The sequence below is a fragment of the Bacillus rossius genome, chromosome 3, assembly GCF_032445375.1.
Source record: "Bacillus rossius redtenbacheri isolate Brsri chromosome 3, Brsri_v3, whole genome shotgun sequence".
NCBI classification, from domain to species: Eukaryota; Metazoa; Arthropoda; class Insecta; order Phasmatodea; family Bacillidae; genus Bacillus; species Bacillus rossius.
The window spans coordinates 69,812,736-69,833,839 of NC_086332.1; the positions used below are offsets into that span (position 1 = coordinate 69,812,736).

The 21,104-nt window shown below is 37.9% G+C and overlaps 1 protein-coding gene across 1 annotated transcript in view; it reads left to right on the forward strand.

The window, feature by feature from the left end:
• The first annotated feature begins 2,459 nt into the window (after positions 1 to 2,459).
• The window catches only part of LOC134530868 (U6 snRNA-associated Sm-like protein LSm1), a 32,008-nt gene continuing 13,363 nt past the window's right edge, over positions 2,460 to 21,104 (forward strand). The window contains exons 1-2 of the mRNA XM_063366132.1: positions 2,460 to 2,812; positions 13,245 to 13,429. Coding sequence (XP_063222202.1) covers positions 2,767 to 2,812; positions 13,245 to 13,429 — 231 coding nt within the window. The 5' untranslated portion in view covers positions 2,460 to 2,766. The remainder of the gene's footprint in view (positions 2,813 to 13,244; positions 13,430 to 21,104) is intronic.

The following is a 21,104-nucleotide window of genomic DNA, read 5'->3' on the forward strand; positions in this document are numbered from 1 at the left end:
TTGTTTTTTGGGGTGGAGCCCACGGGGTTTCGTGCCCTGAAGTTTATTTGAGTCTAGTGGGGTCACGTCCGAGGCGCTCGCCTGACTCATTCCCGCTGGGCTAGGGGTGCGCTCCGAAAACGAGATCTGGTACTAGCGGTGTGGAGCACGGGCTTAGAGGCCGTGGTCGGGACGACGTCAATCTATTGAATAATATTAGTCTTTTATCTGGAAAAATAACATTGTTGGTTTTAGTCAAGGGCGCAACAACAGGGGGGGGGGCAGGGTATTTTCCCCCCCTCTGAAACCTTGGAGTAGGGACAAACGGGGGCAAAGAAAGTGCTGGGTAATCAATTTTTAGATAATAAAACTGCTTAAATAGCACCATTTCCCACCTTGAAATACAAATTTTCTCGGGGGAGAACTTCAATAGGGGGTATCGATGATTCTTTATAAAAAGGAATATTCCCCCCCCCCCTTTTGTAAATTTAGTTGTTGCGCGCCTGGTATTTAGTCACGTAATACTGTAACTGTTTAGCGCAGGGAATTCAAGGAAGATAATTCCCTGCCACTCTATTTATTTTAATAATATGACTCGACATAGCATATGGCCTAGCTTATTTGGGCATTTCCTGATGTCAAACCTTACTGGACTGTTATGATTATGACAGGTGGCAATAATTCGTACCTTCCCTAATCTCTGGCCTAATCATGCAGGATTTTAGCTATGCCGGAGGAGTAGCATGCATCATGTGCTAGGAGGGGATTGGCCAACCATGGCAGTGATTCGTGCCATGGCTATCTCCCTTCCCCCTTAACTGTAGACAAAAACTAGGTAAGTTGGGCCCAGGTAAAACCATTGAGACAGGGAAAAACCTAGGCTTTTTTATGAGCATGCATTATGCAGGCAGGTTGGTTATGGGAAATGGAAGGTTTGGTTCATGAAAAATAATTGATTGTATAGAAAGTAATACTAAGCAAGTTTGAGAGCTTGCCTTGTTGATCATATAAATTTTAAATAATTATTAGGAGCTATTGACGCCGACCGCCAATGCTCCTCTATGTCGCATAGACCACTATGCCTCATCAACATCTCACGAAGGCGTGTGCACCGAACACGCTCGGGCGCGCACCGGAGTGTAGAAAGTGCAATGGGGCGAACGCCATGTAACAAGTGCCACGTCGGCGGAAGGATCCGGCCGGGTGTGGTCTATCCCTCCGCCGAACTACAACAAATGTTTATGTATTTTTCCACAGGAACTTATTAGACTTTATTTTCATTGTTTAACACTTTATTTCTTTCAAAATTATGTTTCACCATGCGCCTTGTCCCGAACCTGGCCGGTTCAGTTTCCCGCGAAAATCACACGTTTTTCCCGGAAGGGCTGGCGGGGAGGGGGGTCGCGCGCGGTGAGAGCGGCAGTATCCTTCCGGAGCTCACAGAGGCCGGCAGCCTCCGCGCGACACAGGACCAGCATTTCTTATTTTCACTGATATGTAGTTCTCAATAGTTGTATAATTCCGTAAACCTTTTCTTCCAGTCCCGTACTCGGCCTCGACTTACCGAGTGGTATGTAACCTAATTATTCAGTGCTCCAAGACGAGCGTTCGATGTGATACGTAAGTACTATGTACGAACTGCGAGATAGTACATCGGCGCTTCACGCGATATCCTAGCCAGTCGGCTTATTAGTTTTAGCCCGCACGGGGAAACCAGTAGGCAAAACGTAACAAACAATCTTAATAATGCGTCAATTTCTGGGACAGTCCTAAGATTCATGTAGCGTCGCCGGAGTTACGGGCCTACGCGTTCTTAGCCCAGTGTACTATGTAATTATAATTGTGAAGTGTAATCTTGCTCAGGATTATAGTGTGTTATGTTAGGGTTTGTTTATGTAATCATCGCATCGTTACCAAAGTGAATGACCTTACCGGGTTGTAAAATCGTGAGCCGCCACTGAGTGAGTGGTCGCGCGTGTGACGATTCGTTTCGGGACAACCGTTACGGCCAGGATGGGCAGCACTATGTAAAGGGCTGTGCCGGAATAAACTAAAAAGAAATCAGCCGGTATTTTCTTGTTCTTTTCAGGCGTCCCGAGTGGCCTAAACAGCTCGGGGGGCCCTACTGTGTCGAACCACTGCCTCTAGCCACAAGGCCGAACCTACCCTGAGATTCCGAACAATACTTTAGTCAATTAAATTCACATAGAGGTAGCGGGGTTCGTGTCACTATATACAATGAATTTGAAAATAAAGATTAGGTTTATTTTTCAAGTACTATTGTTTCTATTTAGAATTAATTCAAAGAGGTTATGAATAGTTTGGCTGAAAACAAAATAAAGACAACTTTTTTTTATTCCTACCCACGCCTTTACCAAAATTATTCCCCCTAGTCATAATTAATTATATAATTTCCATCCACTTTTATAAACAAAGTTCTCTACCACTTTCGCAAGGTAGCGCTAGTGTCTATGGTTGCCATGTTTCTAGTCTCTAGTGTCTAGTGTCCAGTGTTGAATACTGTGATATTTAAATTGGTTTGCTCCATAGAAGAAAAAAAAAGAGTGGTTTACTCAAAAATTATTAATATAGCTACCTGCTTGTTTGCTTTTGACAGGCTTTTATATTAGTTTGGCAACATATTTCGTCAAAACTTCCCTAAAGATGTTTATTTTACATGCTTCACTAGTTATAGAAACTTCTTAGTGTTAACTTAGATTAATGTGTTTTAACGTGATTTGTTTAAACATAACCTCAAAACATTGGACTGATACACAAATATAAGAAATGAGCTTCTTGCCAGGAACTGCTTCCTTGTTGGACGAATTGGACAGTACGTGATTATTTAATAGTTTTTTAAAAAATTTCTTCTCATTTACTGTCACTTTATTAGGTTATGTAATTGCCGAACAACATTGCAAATTGAAACGGAATTACCCCACACTGTTGCTCTTATTTCGATGCTTTATGAATGCAACACAGTTGATAAAAATATGAGGGGAAGGGCTCAAAGCAGAGATGAAGGAACTGGGGAAAACGAGAAGTCAAGGGATGCCTACATGGAAAGGCTGATGGATGAAAGGGGTAGGGGGAATTGGGCGGATCTGTATCGCTATGTCAGAAGAGTAAAGGGGGAGGAAGGGCTATAAGTAATGAGCATAATGAGGGTGAGAGATGGACAGGAGAGTGGGGGATCTGGAAAAGGCAAAATTACTGCAGGAGCAAAACCTGTCATTTTTGGTGGAGAAGGAGGTATGGTATGGAGCACAGGGTGAGAAGTCAGGGGGGGAGAGAGGGCTGGAAATAAATATAGAGGAGGTGATAAGGTAAGTGGGTAGGCTAAAGGGGAGGAAGGTGGCTAGTCCCAATGGGATAGGAAACAGCCACCTCGAGTTAGAAGGGAAGGAGGTCTGTAGATGCTTGCAAGTACTATACACGCAGTCATTGGAGGAGGGACAGCTTCCAAGGCAATGGAAGGCAGCAATGGTGGTGCCTATATTCAAGGGAGGTGGAGACAAGGCCAAACCTGACAATTATAGGCCTGTCAGCCTAATATCATGTGCAGGGAAGGTGATGGATAAACTGATAGTGAGGTATATGTTAGGAAAAATTGGTGAGCTGGAATGGATGAATGAGAGGCAACACAGCTTTAGACAGGGTTTCTCCTGTGAGACGCAGATGGTTGGACTGCTGTAAGACTTTGTGGAGTCAGTGAATGAGTGCAAACAGGTAGACACAATCTTTATTGATTTTGAGGAGGCATTCGATAAGGTGCCACACAAGATAGTGATGGAGAAGGTTAATAGTATGATAGAGGACAGTAGGGTGGTGAATTGGACAGGGGACTTCCTGAGGGATAGGAAACAGCGGGTGAAGGTGGGAATGGAATGGTCAGAAGAGGGGGATGTGACACAGGAATACCGCAGGGGAGCGTTACGGGCCCCTGCTGTTCTTAATCATGATGAATGATAGTGTGGAGGAATTGGATAGAAAACTTAAAAATTTATGTGAAAGGTCATTTAAGAAAGTTAAGCTACATTTAAAATACTGTAATAAACTTGTAAATGGTTGCTTTGGTCACGTATACTGATTGCGTATTCAGAATATATTTAAAAAAAATTATCTGATCTAACTTTTCTTTTTTTTAAAGAATCATCAATTCGTGCTAAAATCTAACATCAGGTACATTAATTAAATCAAATACTACGAAATATGAAAAAAACATTAAAAATAATTCGCCTTACCTCTTATAACTTGCACATGTCTTGTTTCAAATATTGATCATGGCAAAATCATATACTTCTGTGAATATGCTACTGGAAAATAATTAAATTTCATGTAATTAAATAATACTTTCTTATTTTTGCCATTTTACAGAATAATTAGGAAAAATGTCAGAAAGTAAAAAATTTTGATTTTCAGATTTTCTTTGGCTTTTTTCAGGTACCACTTGGAGTAAGTAACTGAAACTTGTAACTAATTTTGATTTTGTTGGTACCAAATCAGAATTCAGGGTAGTTGGACTTGAATTTGAACTCTGATCCTCTCGAAGGCGAGTCCATTATTTTACTTCATTACCAAGACTTTGGTGTGAATAATGCAGTTAGTCCTCATGGGACTCATAGGCGTACCCAGGAATTTTTTTCGGGGGGTGTTCTTCCAGATTTTTAAGAACAACTGCATAAACACCAAAAATTTATTATTTCTTGAGTAAATAAATAGAATAGTCTCAAATTTCATTTTTTAACCTGAGCTATTGTTGATATGTAATTTTTACGTAATTTTTCTTTCAATTAACTTAAGTAAGTTCACATTACAATATTAAAATACCTACAAAAAACCCCAAAATGATATATATATAAAAAAAAGATAAAAATAATTAGTTAACTTAACGATTTTACGTACGCACTTTACAAACTTATTCCTAATAAGTTGACGGCATGACAATAGAATAATTGCTGTATAATTTGATTGTAAGGGTGTTAGCAATTAAGGCTGGAATTACAATAGCCCGTCCATACGTCATCCGTCTGTCAATTACGTGACCTGCACCCAATAAGATGGACTGAAAAATGTCATCCACTCATCCGTCTAAAGCTTGGTAACTTGATACTTTTGACGGGTGAATGGATGAAACTATAACCTCCTAATGTCTTCTAGGTGTTTGCATATAAAATATTATATTAAAATGTATCAAAGTTTGTTTAATTGTTTAGCTGATTCCAAAATCATTTCTTAGCTTACATTTAGACACATTTCGAAAGCTCTTTTTTGAAGAAAAAATGGTCTAAGTCACGGAAGTATTATAATTACGTATGGTAACTGGAAATGTGAAAATACATACCGGAAAAAAAAACACTCTGAGTTTAATGAGTTTCAAGTACTTACTTTACTTAATTGTTTAAGTAATATAATTACATATGATAATTTTTTCCCCAAATTGTTAAGTTTTCTCAACAGTTGTCAGCATTGAAACGGAGAAATATTATGACGTACGAGCGAAGTGTTGTAAATCGCCAGCCGACCTCCGTAGCGTAGTCGGATGCACACTGGCTTATCGTGGGAGAGGTTCTGGGTTCGAGTCCCGGGTAAGGCATGGGAGTAAAACTGAGACTTATTCAAAATATACACTTGTGATAAAATATGATGAAAAACAATAATGAAATTGACATTTCTGGCTAAACGGATACCGCTCAAGGCCAAAATCCAAGCAGTGAAGTGAAGTGAAGTTGTACATCGCTTGGCGGCTGACGGACGGACGGATGCGACGGGCTGTTGTAATTCAGGCTTTACAATTCAAGTGTAGCAAAACAGAATTAAATCTTTATAAATAAAGATCTCGTATCACGATGTTTGTCCGAGCTAATTTCCGAAACTACTGCATTGATTTTAATTAAATTTCTCACAAATATTTGTAACTTTGTCCAACTTTACATATAGGCTACATTTTATTTCGATTAATGACAGCGTTTTCCGAAAATCAGCTCCCAAGGGTCGGGCGCAGCAACAGGGGGGGGGGGGGGGGGGGGGCATGGGTATTTGGCCCCCCCCCCCGCCCCCCCTGAAACCTTGAAGTGGGGGCAAACGGGGGCAAAAAAGTGCTGTGTAATCAATTTTTAGATAATAAATCTGCTTAAATAGCACCATTTTCCACCTTGAAATATAAATTTTCCCGGGGGAGAACCCCCGGACCTCCTGCTTCAATAGGGGGCGATTGATGATTCTTTATAAAAAGGTATATTGCCCCCCCTTTGGAAATTTAGTTGTTGCGCCCCTGCCAAGGGTGGTTAAGCACTGGCAACAGTGGGTACTCCATCTCCATGACAACGGGATTTTTCATTGTTTATGCCTTCTGCATCTTCAAGGCAACGGGCATCGCTTAGATCGATTTTTTTTTCAATTCGGGGCATATATCTGTATAGATTTAATTATTATTTTATTTAAAATTATTTAAATTTAAAAATATAACTGTGCGAAATACCACTGACTGACTCATTACGATTGACTGGAAATCTTTCAACCGATTGAAACTTAGCATAGTTACTCATTTTGTGATGTATGTAGATGCTCACTAAGATATGATTTTCCGAAAATCAGCTTCAAAAGGGAGTTTTGGGGGTGTAAAATATCAAAATTCCAGTTTTTGGTAGAAAATCACCATGGCAACGGCTGTTGCTTTGTTAATGCTTCATTCGTCTCTATGGCAACAACTAATTCACTGTTAGTGCAGGCCTCATCACCGTTGAAATTTTACGGGGACTTTAAATATCAAAAATTGCTCTTTTTTTCAATTTTATATCCTACAGACTTGAACTTGACAGTAATGTTCCTCATGTTATGCAGGATGACGTTTTCCGAAAATCAACTCCCAAGGGTGGTTAAGCCCGGGCAACAGTGGGACAGCGGGATTGTGCATTGTTTATGCCTTCTGCGGCTCCATGGCAACGAGCATTGCTTTGATTTTTTTTTTCATTTGAGGTGTGGCAGGGGCGTACCCACAAGGAGGGGCATGTATAATGAGCGGCGCAAGTATTCTGCCTGTAGACTGCCATAGCGAAGTACGGGTACATCAGTTGTACGTTGCGTGCTCGAGAATCGAGAAACCATCGGTGCTACTCGTTTTCTCTCCGGTACATTAAAAAGCATTGTAATAAATTTTTGTCTAAATTAATTGCATTTTATTTTAATTATTATTACTGTAAATGGGATATTTAGTCTCATTTTTTCCCCATTAGTATAGCCGTGCGAAGCTGGGTCGGGCAGCTAGTATAATACATATATTTATTTTATTTATTTATTTTTATTTTATTTTATCAATTTGTTACATGCCTACCAATGGCATAAGGCCATGGGTGGTAGGCACGATAAACATAAAAAAATACATAGACAAAACAAATACATGAAACAAAATTAATAACATTGAGGACAATACTATAATAACACATACACAAGACAATACAGCAAGCAACCAACAGATAAACAAGAACAAGTTTCATAATTCTATAACAACAGTAATGATAATCCAGAACCTGATTATAAAAAAAAAATTAAATATGGTAGCCTCATTATCCTTAAACATATTCAAATTAAATTAAGATAAGAAAAATTGTTTTATATTTAAATTATTTTTTGATAGAGAGACATAGCAACCATGTTTATTAAAATTTGATATAATTCTGTATAATATATCATTTGATTTGCCTAAGGAGCATAATAAAGGTGTCTGTCGACTGTTATAGGTGGGTACTTTAATCCCAGTATTATCTAGAATATAATTGCATTTTGTTTTATTAGTATAACAGTTATAGATAAAAAGGGCATCTAATAGCTCTCTTCTTAGAGCTAAAGATCTGAGAGAGGATAGACTATTAGAATGGTTGGTAATGTTGGTCTTTTGATTAATGATATTGATTAATTTTTTTTGTAATTAGTTAGTTTGTCACTATCTGTTTTTGTGATATTGTTACAGACCACGGAGGCATACTCAATCTTGGATCTTACTAAAGCTAAATATAAACTAACAATAGAATCTAAATTAGTGGCATTGAAAGTAATATAGGTATTTAATCAACGCTAACAATCTATTACATTGCGATCTAAGAGATTCAATATGGTTATGAAAGTACAATTTATTATCAAGTAAGACACCTAAATCTCTAACACAAACTGACTTCAAGATAACATGATTACCAAGTTTATAATCAGAAGCAATGATATGATGTTTTCTGTAGAAGGTTATAGATGTATTCTCATAATTAAGGTCAACAAGATTTCTTTTACACCAATCGAAAACTGATGAGATGTCATTTTGAAGAAGTTTACAGTCTAGATGAAGAGATATTTTTCTGTAAATCTTAAGATCATCAGCAAAAAGTAGGCAGTTAGAGAATTGTAATACTTTGGTAATGTCATCTATAAAAATGTTAAAGAGAAGAGGGGATAATGTTCCATCCTGGGGTACATCAGAACTAACTATATGTAGATCAGATTTAATATTATTAATTGAAACATAAAAGATTCTATCTAATAAATAGCTATTGAACCACTTTAGATATTTATTGCTTAATCCTATATTTGATAATTTTGTTAGTAAAATACAGTGGTTAACCGTGTCAAAAGCCTTGGCTAAGTCAAAGTAACATGCGTCAACTTGACCCCGCGTTATTACTTCTGAATAAATTGGTTTAACAAAACTAATTAAATTAGTAGTAGTAGATTTCCCCTTTCTAAACCCATGTTAACAGTCAGAGAGTCTATTTTTAAGATTGAATTCAAGATCCTTACATATAATTTTGTCAAATACTTTAGCAAATCCATTTAAAAGTGATATCGGTGTGTAGTTTGCAACATTAAGTTTACTCTTTTTCTTATGTACAGGTATTACCTTTGCAATTTTCCATTTTTTGGGGTAAATTCCGCTATTTATACTAGTATTGAAAATAAAGTTAAGTATAGGGGCCAGAATAACAGCACATCCTTTTATAATAAAATTTGGAATACCATCAGGCCCAGTTGACATAATGGATTTCAATGATTTAATTCCCCAAAGTACAAGGCTCTCAGATATGGTAGTCATAGGAATAGAGCACTTACTGTTTTGAGAAATTGAGTAATTTAAATTATTTGTAGGAGTTACATAAATACTAGAAAAATGATGTGCAAAACTGTTAGCAATAAGTACTGGGTCATTGGTAACGTTATCATTGATTTTAAGATATAATTTCTGTCTGTATCCTTCTTTCATAATTTTTACATAGCGCCAAAATGTTTTTGTATTTTTTTTTAACTTTATTATTAAGATTTTGTAGCCAAAAATTTTTGTCCCGAGAAATGAGACTTTTGGCCTCTCTACGATATTGAGAAAATAAATCATAATAATAGGGGTTCATATTTCTTTTATATAACTTATGGAAATGTTTTTTTGGATTTTAATGTTTCTATAAGTTGTTTGGAATACCAATGCGGGTAACTGGATTTTTTATTTATTTTATTCGGGATATAGTTCTTGATGTAGTTAATCAAAGTAGTAGTGAGAAAATCAACCATTAGATTAACATCATCAGAATTGTACAGTGTAGACCAGTCATGTTCTTTAATTGCCATAAATAGACTTAAATAATCACCTTTTTTGTAGTCCAGATAAGAAGACGTATTAACATCCCTTGTTAATATATCCATTTTGATATTAATTATGATAGCAGGATGATAAATATCTTCCGTAACAAGAGGATTTAATGATTTGCTGACCAAACAATATTGTAAATTAGAGAAACAAAGATCTAAAAGATGGATGGGCTGCTGAGTATAATTGAATTGAGACAAGCCTAAACCTGTTGTGAAATCGCATATATAGCCATAGCTTTGGCTGATAAGCCTTTATAATTTATACTATCAGACTGAGAATTTAGCCAATGTATACCAGACACATTGAAATCACCCAGTATAATAACGTTATCTAAACAATTTGCAAATTTTTTTTCGAGATCTTCAAAGTTATGTTGTTCTATTACAATATTCGCTAAAAACACCTACACATTGAGTTGAGGCCATTAAGCTTCTGACTCAAACACAACTTCACACCACGTTGCACTCAACGAGGTCCCTTTCATCTAAGGCGAGAAATTTACATTTCAGCTTTTCAATGTTTTTAATAGTTTAAAATTACGCACCTTGCGATAATCAAATTTTTTTCTTCGTGTTATACATACAGATGTACAGTATTTAAATGAAAGTACCTGACGACAAAACGATCAAAAAACGTACCATCCCCCCCCCCCCCCCCCATGTTTTAATAGTTTTATAGAGTTTTGTATGAAATTAGGTCGCAATCACTACTGTTACTCAATGCCCAATTCTACTAAGCAAAACTAAAACATAATCAAAGTACAGTTGAACTGATTATTCCATAGACCAATCAACGCGATTTGAGAATTTAGACTTACCTATCATGAACCAACCACTGCAATTCAAATTTGTTTACGTTTACTTACCAATTGGGCTGCTTGGTGACGTTATTTCTCTCATTGCTCTGTGTTTAGAAATTGAGCTCGAATGACATGATTATTCATAATTTTCTTGCCTTATTTCTGGGGGGGGGGGGGGGGAGGTTGAACCCCCAAAACACCCCCCCCCCCCCCCCCCCCCCGGGTACGCCTATGATGGGACTGCATGTTGCTGGTGAATTCTTATTGGCTATTCCTTCCCTTGTGGCGTATGCAGTTGCTGGCTGGTGACACTAATGTTTAAATGGCTTTAATATTTATTTTGTTTTGTAAATCTTGAACAACATCTGATAGATGATAAACGTGAAATGTATCAATAAATCAATCAACAATGTTTTGAATATGTCAAAAAGAGCTTGCAAAAAATACATACACAGTAGGCCTACAGAATTTTACCACGATAAATTTTGCTGCTTTTGGTTTTACCTATGCTTTGTATAGAGTAGAATAATTTAAAAAAGCATAACATTTAAGATAATTATGTCAGAGGTACAGTTTATGTTACCATGATATAATATTTGCCCAATTAGTAGAGTCACTACTGTAATCTCTAGAACAAATCACTTTAAATGTTTTCAGTACTGACAGTTGTCAGATTTACCATTAGGTAACACTGTGTTTCTTTTTTTCTTTTTTTTTTATTAGTTTTAATGTGATTTTACACGGATGGACTGAAGGCAGCTGCATTTACTTGGTACATCTGTATCATAGCTTAGGTTTACCCTGGTTTTAATATCCAATCAGCAGAGCTACAAGTATTTTTTGTTAAGATCTTCATTCTATCAGCAATGTGCCATGTTTTAATTACCTACTATACATGCACCTCTGAAGACATGGCATTTCCAAGATCATGATATCCACATTATTAAGTCAGGGAACTTACTTGAATTTTCTTTAAAAATTCATGAAAATTTCCCATTGATAGTTATTTTGAGGAAGAATGTCATGCGCTAGTCTGCCATGCCATTTTTTTCAAGATCATGTTTTAGTGCATAGTTGTACTCAACAATAAAATGGCATATGCAAGGTTTCGTTGTAAACAGGGCCAGACCAGCACTCCGCTTCCCTTGCGCCATCCGTAAACACGTGTGTACTACGAATAGATCGGTTGTTAAATAAAGATGGCGTGTTGTAAAAAACATTAAGCCTACTCTATAAGAACTTACTGTAGCAAGCATGTTTAAGATCATCAGTATATAAAATGTTCTGTTGTAAAGTAGTGAAAAATGTAAACTTGTCCCTCGGCAGGTCCAGGCCTTGTGAGTTACACAGTTCAAGGGAAGTGAGTACTGGCCCGGCCATCCCAGCAGGCTGAGGGGGGGGGGGGGGGTAAGTCAGGAAGGGAATAATAGGAGTAGTGCGGGCAGGAGGGAAGGGACAGAGACAAACATCTCTAGACAAATACATTCGGTCAGTGAGCTGTGACTGTCTTTTTCAAATGTTGCTCTTTAAATCTTATGGTCACAAGACATTTGAAGATGAAAATTCTTTAATTTTAAGTGTAAGACCAGCTCTTGACATGAGGAAATGTTTACTAAATCAGAGGATTAAAAAAATAATTTTTTAATAAGATTTTACAGCTTGCACAAAAACCTTACATTTGAGAACAAAATATGTTTTATTGCGTGGGCTTTCTGTTTGTTGCACTAATGAGGAGAGGACGTGGATTAATGATGTAATGAGTTGGGTATTAAAAAGTTTATTATTGTGTATATAAGTTCAATACTTAACTTAAAAAATTTCACTTCTGCATGTTCATAAATTAGTATATAAAGAAGCATAATAGTTTAACAAACAATAAAGTATATCTTAAAACTTGAACAGCATTTACCGTTGTAAATAATAGGTATTAATACTTATGAGGCCTGCCTAGTGTAGAGTGTATTTGTGTTCGTGAGGCTAACGCAGTATCGCCTCTAAGAGAAAGGCGTCGTGCATAGGACAAATATGATATTTGAATGCTAACCGTAACATTATATGGCAGAGAAATAAAGATAAAGATGTAATGCAAGTCCCTTGGTTCCTTAATGAATCTGTACCGGGTGTTTCATGCCTAAAAATTAATATGAAAAAAACATGTTTTAGTTATTTTCAACCTAAAAATACAGTTTAAAAATGAAATTCGAAAACTGAAACTTTAGGTGGTATCAAATATCTGTGCTGCTGAGTCCCATAATCACCAACCATCGTAGTTACGATCAAGTGTGATTATGTGTGAGATTGGTTCAGTAGTTTCCTAAGTAATCCATGTAAGTATTTTTTACTGCAGCCAAAATTAAGTTACTAATTATTTTTGGTCATTTGAAAGTTGGTTTATCTTGCACCTTAGGCATCCATATTGTTCACGACCAATATAAATTAATAATTGTGATAGAATCTGTATTTTGATGATCAGCAGTAAAGAATATTTCATGTATTTGATATTAATTTGACTTTTGGTATAATATTTTTACCGTTCTTGCAAGGATATCCCTAATTGTAAAATTTTGTTGCTATTTGTTTATATATTGTTGACTATCAATTTTCTACATTTCACTGGTTATTATAATAGCAGTTGGCCCATTTTGACAATCTGCCATGAAGCATGCACATTAGTAGAGAAACATACAAAATCAAGTAATACTGAAGTAAAAAAAAAAATTAAATATAAATTTAAAATAATATTTAAATAGTTGCTATTATACAACACTCACAAATCTCTGAAGGCAATAATTGGCAGTCCCTGTCAGTCTGTTTGAGCCAGGTTGTGTCTTATGCCCCCAGAGAAGCTTATGGTGTTGCTGCGAGATGGCCGAACCCTCATTGGCTACCTGCGCAGCGTGGACCAGTTTGCCAACCTCGTGCTGCACCGCACCATAGAGCGGATCCACGTGGGCAATGAGTTTGGCGACATCCAGCGCGGAGTGTTCATCGTGCGTGGCGAGAACGTTGTGCTGCTGGGGGAAATCGTAAGTACCTTCCTGTGCTTCTCGACAGCAGCCGTTTGTTGCAACTGCGGGGAAGGTGTTTATTTGTACTGTGAAAGGTCTGGAAAGGTCTGTAATCAGCACGTTGAGGTTCAGGGCCTTGCCGGATCAGCCATTTTTCTGGATTATTGAACATAATATAGCAGTGCTACCACGTATTATGGATTTTCAGTAATTATTATTGATGTTTATTATTGATGTAGGTGTCCAGGTAGTTTATAAATTACGGAAACATTAAAACTTAATGACATGTTAGCTGCATATACTCGGCAGAATAATTTCAATGAAATCCGTTCAGTTTGATCTAATTCAAATTCACCCCCTGGATGGTTGAGAATCTAATCATACAAAGTATGGATTATCAAAAATATATATACTGTTTCTTATTTTATTTTTTTTTAATTAAATTGATTTTAGACCTATGTAATTTTTATAGCTATGTAATGGATAGTTTAGCTCAGGGAGTCATCACTAGATAGGACCTATTATGTGCTTATTGAACACAAAACTATTCGACTGTACCAACATCAGAATGTCAATCACATTCAGAGATAAATTATATTTTTTAATGTGACTTGTGAACAAACTGGAATTTTATTTTCTTATATGATATTTTTTATGCATACAGCATTATAGTGTTGAGGAAAGCATTTCAAAAATGTTTTTAAATAAAGGTGCAAATCAACAAATGTTACACATGTTAGAGTCCTTGTTTTTTTAAATCATTCTCATAAAATTATTTTTGTGTTTTGCAATGCCTGTCTAGTGTATTTAAAATTATTATAAATAGGATGCATTACTATTAACCCTCTGACCACGTAATGTTTTTTCTTCAAAATTTAAAAAAATATTGCATTTATTTTTTTTCTTGAAAGAATGATTATATAAATTTACATCAAAAAATATAATAATAATTTTTAAAAGTTCTTTTTAGTATGATAAATCAGAAAAAAAAAGGCTCTAAACAAAGTCCTTACACCAGATTCTGGTTTCTTTTCTTATACGTTTGCCATTCTCATTCTTCTTAGCACAGCAAATTGCAAACTGTCGTCATGGCTCTTTTTTGATAGTATTCGGTGGAATATGACTAGCGAAATGGCGGGCTGTTAGCCTCAGTAGGTTAGGTGTAGCACTTGGTCTTCCTTTTGGAGATTGGTTGTTTGGAGCTGAATATTTTTCAATGTGGTTCTCAACAAGTTGGAGACGGTATTCTACAAAACCAATCTTCTTTCCAGAAGAAATTTTGGTGAATATGATGTACGAGTTACAAACAGCTTGGTCTATGAAATGCCGAAAAATTTTCTTGTATTACTTGTGTTGTTGTTTCCTAGATGAAGGGTAATATGACATTTCTTGATCAGAACGGTCTACTCCACCCATAGTGTCATTATAGTCGCACACTACTTTCGGCTTCGCAACTTCTGTCCCACTTCTGTTTTTTACTACTTTTGTGGTAGCATTGTGCACTGTACTCAAGAGGCAAACAGTTTTCTTATCCTGCCACTTGAGGGCCATGACCTTACCACGCTGGAAAGCTTGGATCTCACCCTTTTGTAATTTTCCCTTTGAGAAACCTTGAGGCAGCTCCTTTCTTCTGCTGTTTACAGTCCCATATACGTCCGTCCTCTGTTTTATAAGCACATCTGCAAGTTCTGGAGAAATGTACTAATTGTCTACAGTTACACAGTAGCCCATTTTCAAGAACTGATCCATCAGATGCAGGACTACTTTGGTAGAAATGGGATATGTGTCATACTTCTCGTTATAGACTGTGCTCTTTCCAGTGTATAAAAGAAAGTCGCAAATGTATCCTGAGTCAGTCTCGCACAACACAAAAAATTTCAGTCCAAAACAAGCTCTTTTTGCATTGAACATTTTCCATCCAAGACAGCCTTTGTAAAGCATTAGACTCTCATCCAAGCTGAGAGAGTCTGCTAGAAGATAGACTTCACTAAATCTTTTACGCAACTGTTCCATTATTTCAAAAAATTTCCACAACTTTGGATTGAGATGGTTGCGAAGGTCAGTGCTATCATTGTTTGCAAAGTGCAAAAATTTCATCAGTAGAAGAAACCTGTTTCTGGACATGAGTTCAGGAAATATTGAAGACTGAATGACCTTTCTTTTGGACCTGTACCATTCTTGCTGTGGCAACTTCACAATTCCTTGAAGAATAAGGATTCCTAAAAACAGCCTAATTTCATTTTCAGTAGTTGGGGTCCATGTTTTATAAACTGATCTCTCTTTTCGGGGGATTTTTGATAATGAATTGTTCTGCATATATATTTGTTTCCCTATCAACAATGTCAATCATTACCTGATAAAAGTATAGTTCGAAACATTCCAATGGTTTACATGTGGAATCTATGTCTACAACTACACCTGGATTTCCTGTAAAAGGAAATCTTGGTGGTGCTGGAGGGATGTTCTGCATGTCCACATCACACCACACTCTACGCTCTTGAAGTAGTAAATCTGCACTTAAAACCGTAATGTTAGATGAATCATCACTACTATCACTACCACTACCCAAGTCGACAGAATCCGCATCTGAATCATTTTCATAAGAGCAAGGCACATAATCACTATCGTCGTCAGATTCACCATCAGTTTCATTTCTGTCCTTCAAATTTTTTCTGCTACTCGAAGCCATCTCACGGCATGATTTCTGGAAATAAATCCAGACATAATACTCTAGAAATGAAAATTTACTAAAGAAAAACATAAACATGCAATTTGTTTCACACAGGGGAAAAGGTTTTTTTGATATATGCTGCAAAGAACATCTTGCCTTTGATAGCTGATTATTGTGATATATTATAGTCTATTTCAGATAATGAAGCACATTTTGCACAATTTCTGCAACAAACATTTACAGTATTGAAGGTGAATATCATGAAGTAATGAACAAAAAATAATAAAACAATGATGTTTCGAAGAATTTTCCTATGTTCAAGTATCTATTATGTTTGTTTCAGCACATGTCAAAAATTTCATACTACATGAAAAGAGTATAAATAAATCACACACTTACAATCTGAACCATTTGTTTGTCATTTTTTTATGCCCAGAGTGACAAAGTGCTAATTTGAATAGGCCACAGATTCATGTAGCACCAGATGCATCAATAAATATTTTTAGAAGATTTATATGAAAATTCATACTTTAAATGCACTGGTCGTGTTCCAATTGAATTAGGAATTAGGAATTTGCTAATTGTAATTTCCAATCGGAGCGAATCTTTTTTTTTTTTTTACTAAGGTAATGGTGCCCGAAGATTATAATTTGCAAGTATTACAGCACTTGTAAGTAACTAAAAAGCATAAAACTTACCTCAAAATGAAAATTTGTGAATTTTGTTAGCATTTCATAACACAAATAGGATTCAATACGATGAAAATCATGAAAAATTATTCACGGTTCACTTGAAAATAAAGCACCTGTACACATGAAATAATAGACAAAATTTTGGCATGTTAATTTCTTCCCGAGTTGTCTATAAAACCTGAATACACAATCCAATCTAGCGAGGAAATGAACAACTATAGGCGAAGATCTGTGCGACATCTAGTGGGAAAATATTCAACTAAGTCACGGAAGCAGCACAGATTGCTTGGACGGGAAAATCGCGGGATAGCAATGTAATACAGCACATAAATGTTCATGCCAGCGGAAATCGCGGGATGCGTAAATTGTACCAGTAATTGCTGCACGCGAAAATTGCGGGATACCCAGTCAGAGGGTTAATTAATGTGTAGCCACTCATCTGTTAAAGTTGACATCGTCCGGGCCTGCGGCCCCTTTTAAGTCCGATATGCCACCGCCCAAACACCACCCACCCTCCATTCAAAACCTCCTGCCTACCCGTGCGTACGTGTGCGTGCGTGTGTGTTCGCCCGGCAAGAGGGCACTGTCGAGTCAGTGCGCCGCACCCCTAAAACATAATTAAATATAATTGTGTAATTTGTTTTTATGTTCCCTAAGTGCAACGTGATGGCAGATCGGCAGGGAGGGTTTTATGTACTTTTAATTAAAATAAGGTAACAAAATATAATAGCGTTTCCGGACATTCCCGAGGAAACCCGAAGCCAGACAATAATTAAATGTTCTCCTTATTAATTGTAATTTGTAGTATTCTTTTGCAGTATTCAGAAAATGTCACATAATTTTTAAATCATTCTTGTCATGTTACTTTAGTTTCCCGTGGCACGAATTCACAAATATCTTTAACGGCAATTGTTTCGGCGGGAGGACGCCATGTTAGTCGAGCCGAGCCATGATCTCAGCCCAGTCCGCCGCCATCAACGACCGAGAGTAGACGCGCCAGCACTCCGGGGACCTCACCGCTTGTTTTCACCGCCAAGTAATTCTGTTTAGATTTAATTCTTTCTAAATCGTTTTCTTTTCATCCTCGGAGCTCCTCTCGGTCGGGGGACTGCATAATTAATTGTATTACGACCAGTAACTGTCTTTTCTTCTGTTTACTACGTAATTTGAGATGTGACCACGTGGTGGGTCCTAGCTCCTAAACCGATTCGTGCCGCGGGCGTTTTAAACAGTTTCAACCATGTACGTGTGTAAGTTGCAGTAACCGAATAAATCAGGTGTGTAAATCCGACGTATTATTTTGTTATTTAAATCTGTTCGACCAGGTGTAGTGTGACGGCGTGTGGGACGCCTGAGAGCCCACTGCATAGATAATAGCGTGCCCGACGCTGAGAGCAGGCAGGGATTCGTGCTAGGTGTATTCAGGGGGAAATTAAAATCACACCTCACATGGGCGACGTCACGACCCTGGGAAAGAGTCTCACATCGGTCCGTGCACGTGGCACGGTGGCGCCCATAAAACCCGAGCACGCATTAAAATTCAGTCATTAAATATCAGAGACTACGGTCCCCGTAACAAAGTATTGGGAGACCTCAGTAAACAATTATGTTTAAATACTAACATTTATGTTACGTAATTTTTATTTGTGTTTTAATGTAACAGTTAATACTTTGAAGTTACTAGTTGATTGTACATTCATATTTCGTATTTGCAGTATTAATAGCTACAACTTAAAATAATTCGAACTAGGTGGGAATTTATGTAAATTAATATCCCAATTCAAGGAGCAAAATATGGTTATGTAATGTGAAACAACTATGTTAACCTAACATTCTTAGATTAAAGACCTTAAAGGAACACCACAATTAGTCTAATAAAATCTTAAGAAAATTATTAATTTTTGTTATGTAGTATATAAAGACACAAAATTGAAAAATAGATGATTTTTTTTAATTGTGTAAATGAATTAAAAATGACCTAGATCGTGAACCCAAGGAATTCAGAAATATACCTAGATTCTGATGTCATTAGGGACAAAACTAAATTTCTTTGGTTTCGTGCTGTCATTTGTAGGTAGTAATGTGTGCCTAATTTTAGAGAAGAAAAATAAGGTATTGATATTAGCCTGGGAGTGAAATATCTGTTTACTTCTATGCTCCTTGGTTCAGCTCATTGAGGTATAAGCTTGTCAATGATTTTGTAAAGTCTAGTATTAGGTGTAACCTTTATAACGTTTGCTTTGCATGTGCATTATTGCTTGCATAAATGTAATTACTAATGAGTATGACTGGAAGTTGGCAACATTGATATAGTTTTAAATGGCATTTAAAATTTGAACTTTAAATGTAACCTGCTAGAAAACAGGAAACATGCAAAAATAAATACATAGTGACAGTAACAAACTTGGAGCCTTCAAATGCCGGCACCGCAAAAATGCAATCTGGCTGTAAAAAATAAACAGGTGGAATCCACCCGAAAAATCTGAAATTGAACAGCTCAGTTTTACAGAATGCGCCAAACCACAGAAACTGGATTAAACTCCTTACACTGTAATATTTTAAATGACTTCCACGCTTTGGTTTCATACTCATGGTATGTTAGGCACTTGTACCACAGAGGGTTCAAGGTGTTCAGTTTATTTTTTGACATACTATACTGCATAAGATAAGAGTAGTTTTGTTTTACACGTTGCTACCATCTCAATGTGTCTTGGTGCAGATAGTCTTGTCGACATTCATTAAAAAATTCAAGTGCAAATCAGGAAGTCTACAGGGAAAACACTGGTACTACTCATTATACATGCCCCTCCTCGTGGGTATGCCACTTTTGTGCCTCAAATGAAAGTAAAAAAAAATAAAATTTTGAAAATAAAATTATGGAACAAACCAAACTTATTAGAACTGAGATGGCTGGCCGAGACACACGACACAGCGTGACGCAACCAGGTGACATACCAGGTGCAATGCACACCCGAGATGACGCGCCCGCCCCCGGATCTGAACCCCCGGACAGTTGGTTTATGCCTGACTTCACCTACTCTACTCCTGCCATCGCAGCTTTTGCGCGGGGCTTGCACCCAAGTGGCTGGGGCCTGTGTCCGTGATCCGAGTGGGCCCCACGACGGTCGCCATATAACTGCCTTCTGGCCGAGCTGCGAAGTATCACAGAGACGACATCCGGATCACATATGAATAAGGAGAGGGAGAGCAGTGGGGGAGGGGGCGGCGGAACCGCCAGACAACAGACCAGTCACGCCCACACAAGCGGCGGGAGAGGGAGCAGGCGGACTGACTACATCAACCCCGATAGACACCAACGTGACAGAGTTCCTATGCTCCCTGGATGCAGCGGCAGGACCGGAAACGAGTGTCTCTATAACGGAAGTGCGGCCAAGACGACTGTTTAAAGATTCGGCGGGCGGGGACATACCCTTCCGGGGGTTAGACGGGGACATAGACGACCCATTGGGGAATAATATTGAACCCCGACTGCTCGCATGGGAGCCAGGAGATGTAGAGGGGCGGCCCGAATCACCTGAAGAGCCACTGTGGCCCCTACACTATTCGTTGGCAGACTCCACGTTTAGTATGAGAGTAGAAGAGCCTGTGGGAGACAAGTCGGAGCGAGATGAACCAGCAGACTTGGCGTCAGAGGCACCAACACCGGCACCGTGATACCATCTCCAGCACAGTTTAGCCGCCAGACCCCCTATCTGTTGTACGGTACAAACAGTAGACTCCGGGCGTGTGACGGGAGTAGCCACGCCCACGCCTTTGACAGCGGAAGCATCGTCATCCCTGGCTACTTCAGAGGGGGGCAATTGACGTTAGCCAGGGCTTCACCCCATAAGCCTGCTGTCCCTTTCCCTCCCCTTCCCGGTATTTTTACTGCCCCCATACGTAGACCTGCGCATGTTTAAATTGCGCACCACGGACTACCGCAAGAGAGCGCTTAGAGGCAGTGAGACATCTCCCATAAATCAATGGCAATAATTATTGTAAACCTTTTCTCATGAGTCCCAAGTGCTATGTGTTCCATCAGACCTAATTAGTGCTGTATATAATTAGTTTTTAAGTTATTAGGTTTAGTTAACAAAGACGTTGCCAGGCGGACCCGAACTAGGCCGAAGCTAGGCCTGATTTAAATGTTCATACTAAAAGTAACTGATGTTTTAAGGTTTTGAGCCCGGATGAGGCATAGTATAAACTATAAGAGTGTTTTGTGTCTTTCTTAAATTAACCCTTGGTACGGAATCGCAGAATCAAGTAACGGTTTTGGTCCAGCGAGAAGCTGCCTGTTGTTCGCACGCAAGCACTGCTCGCCCAGTTC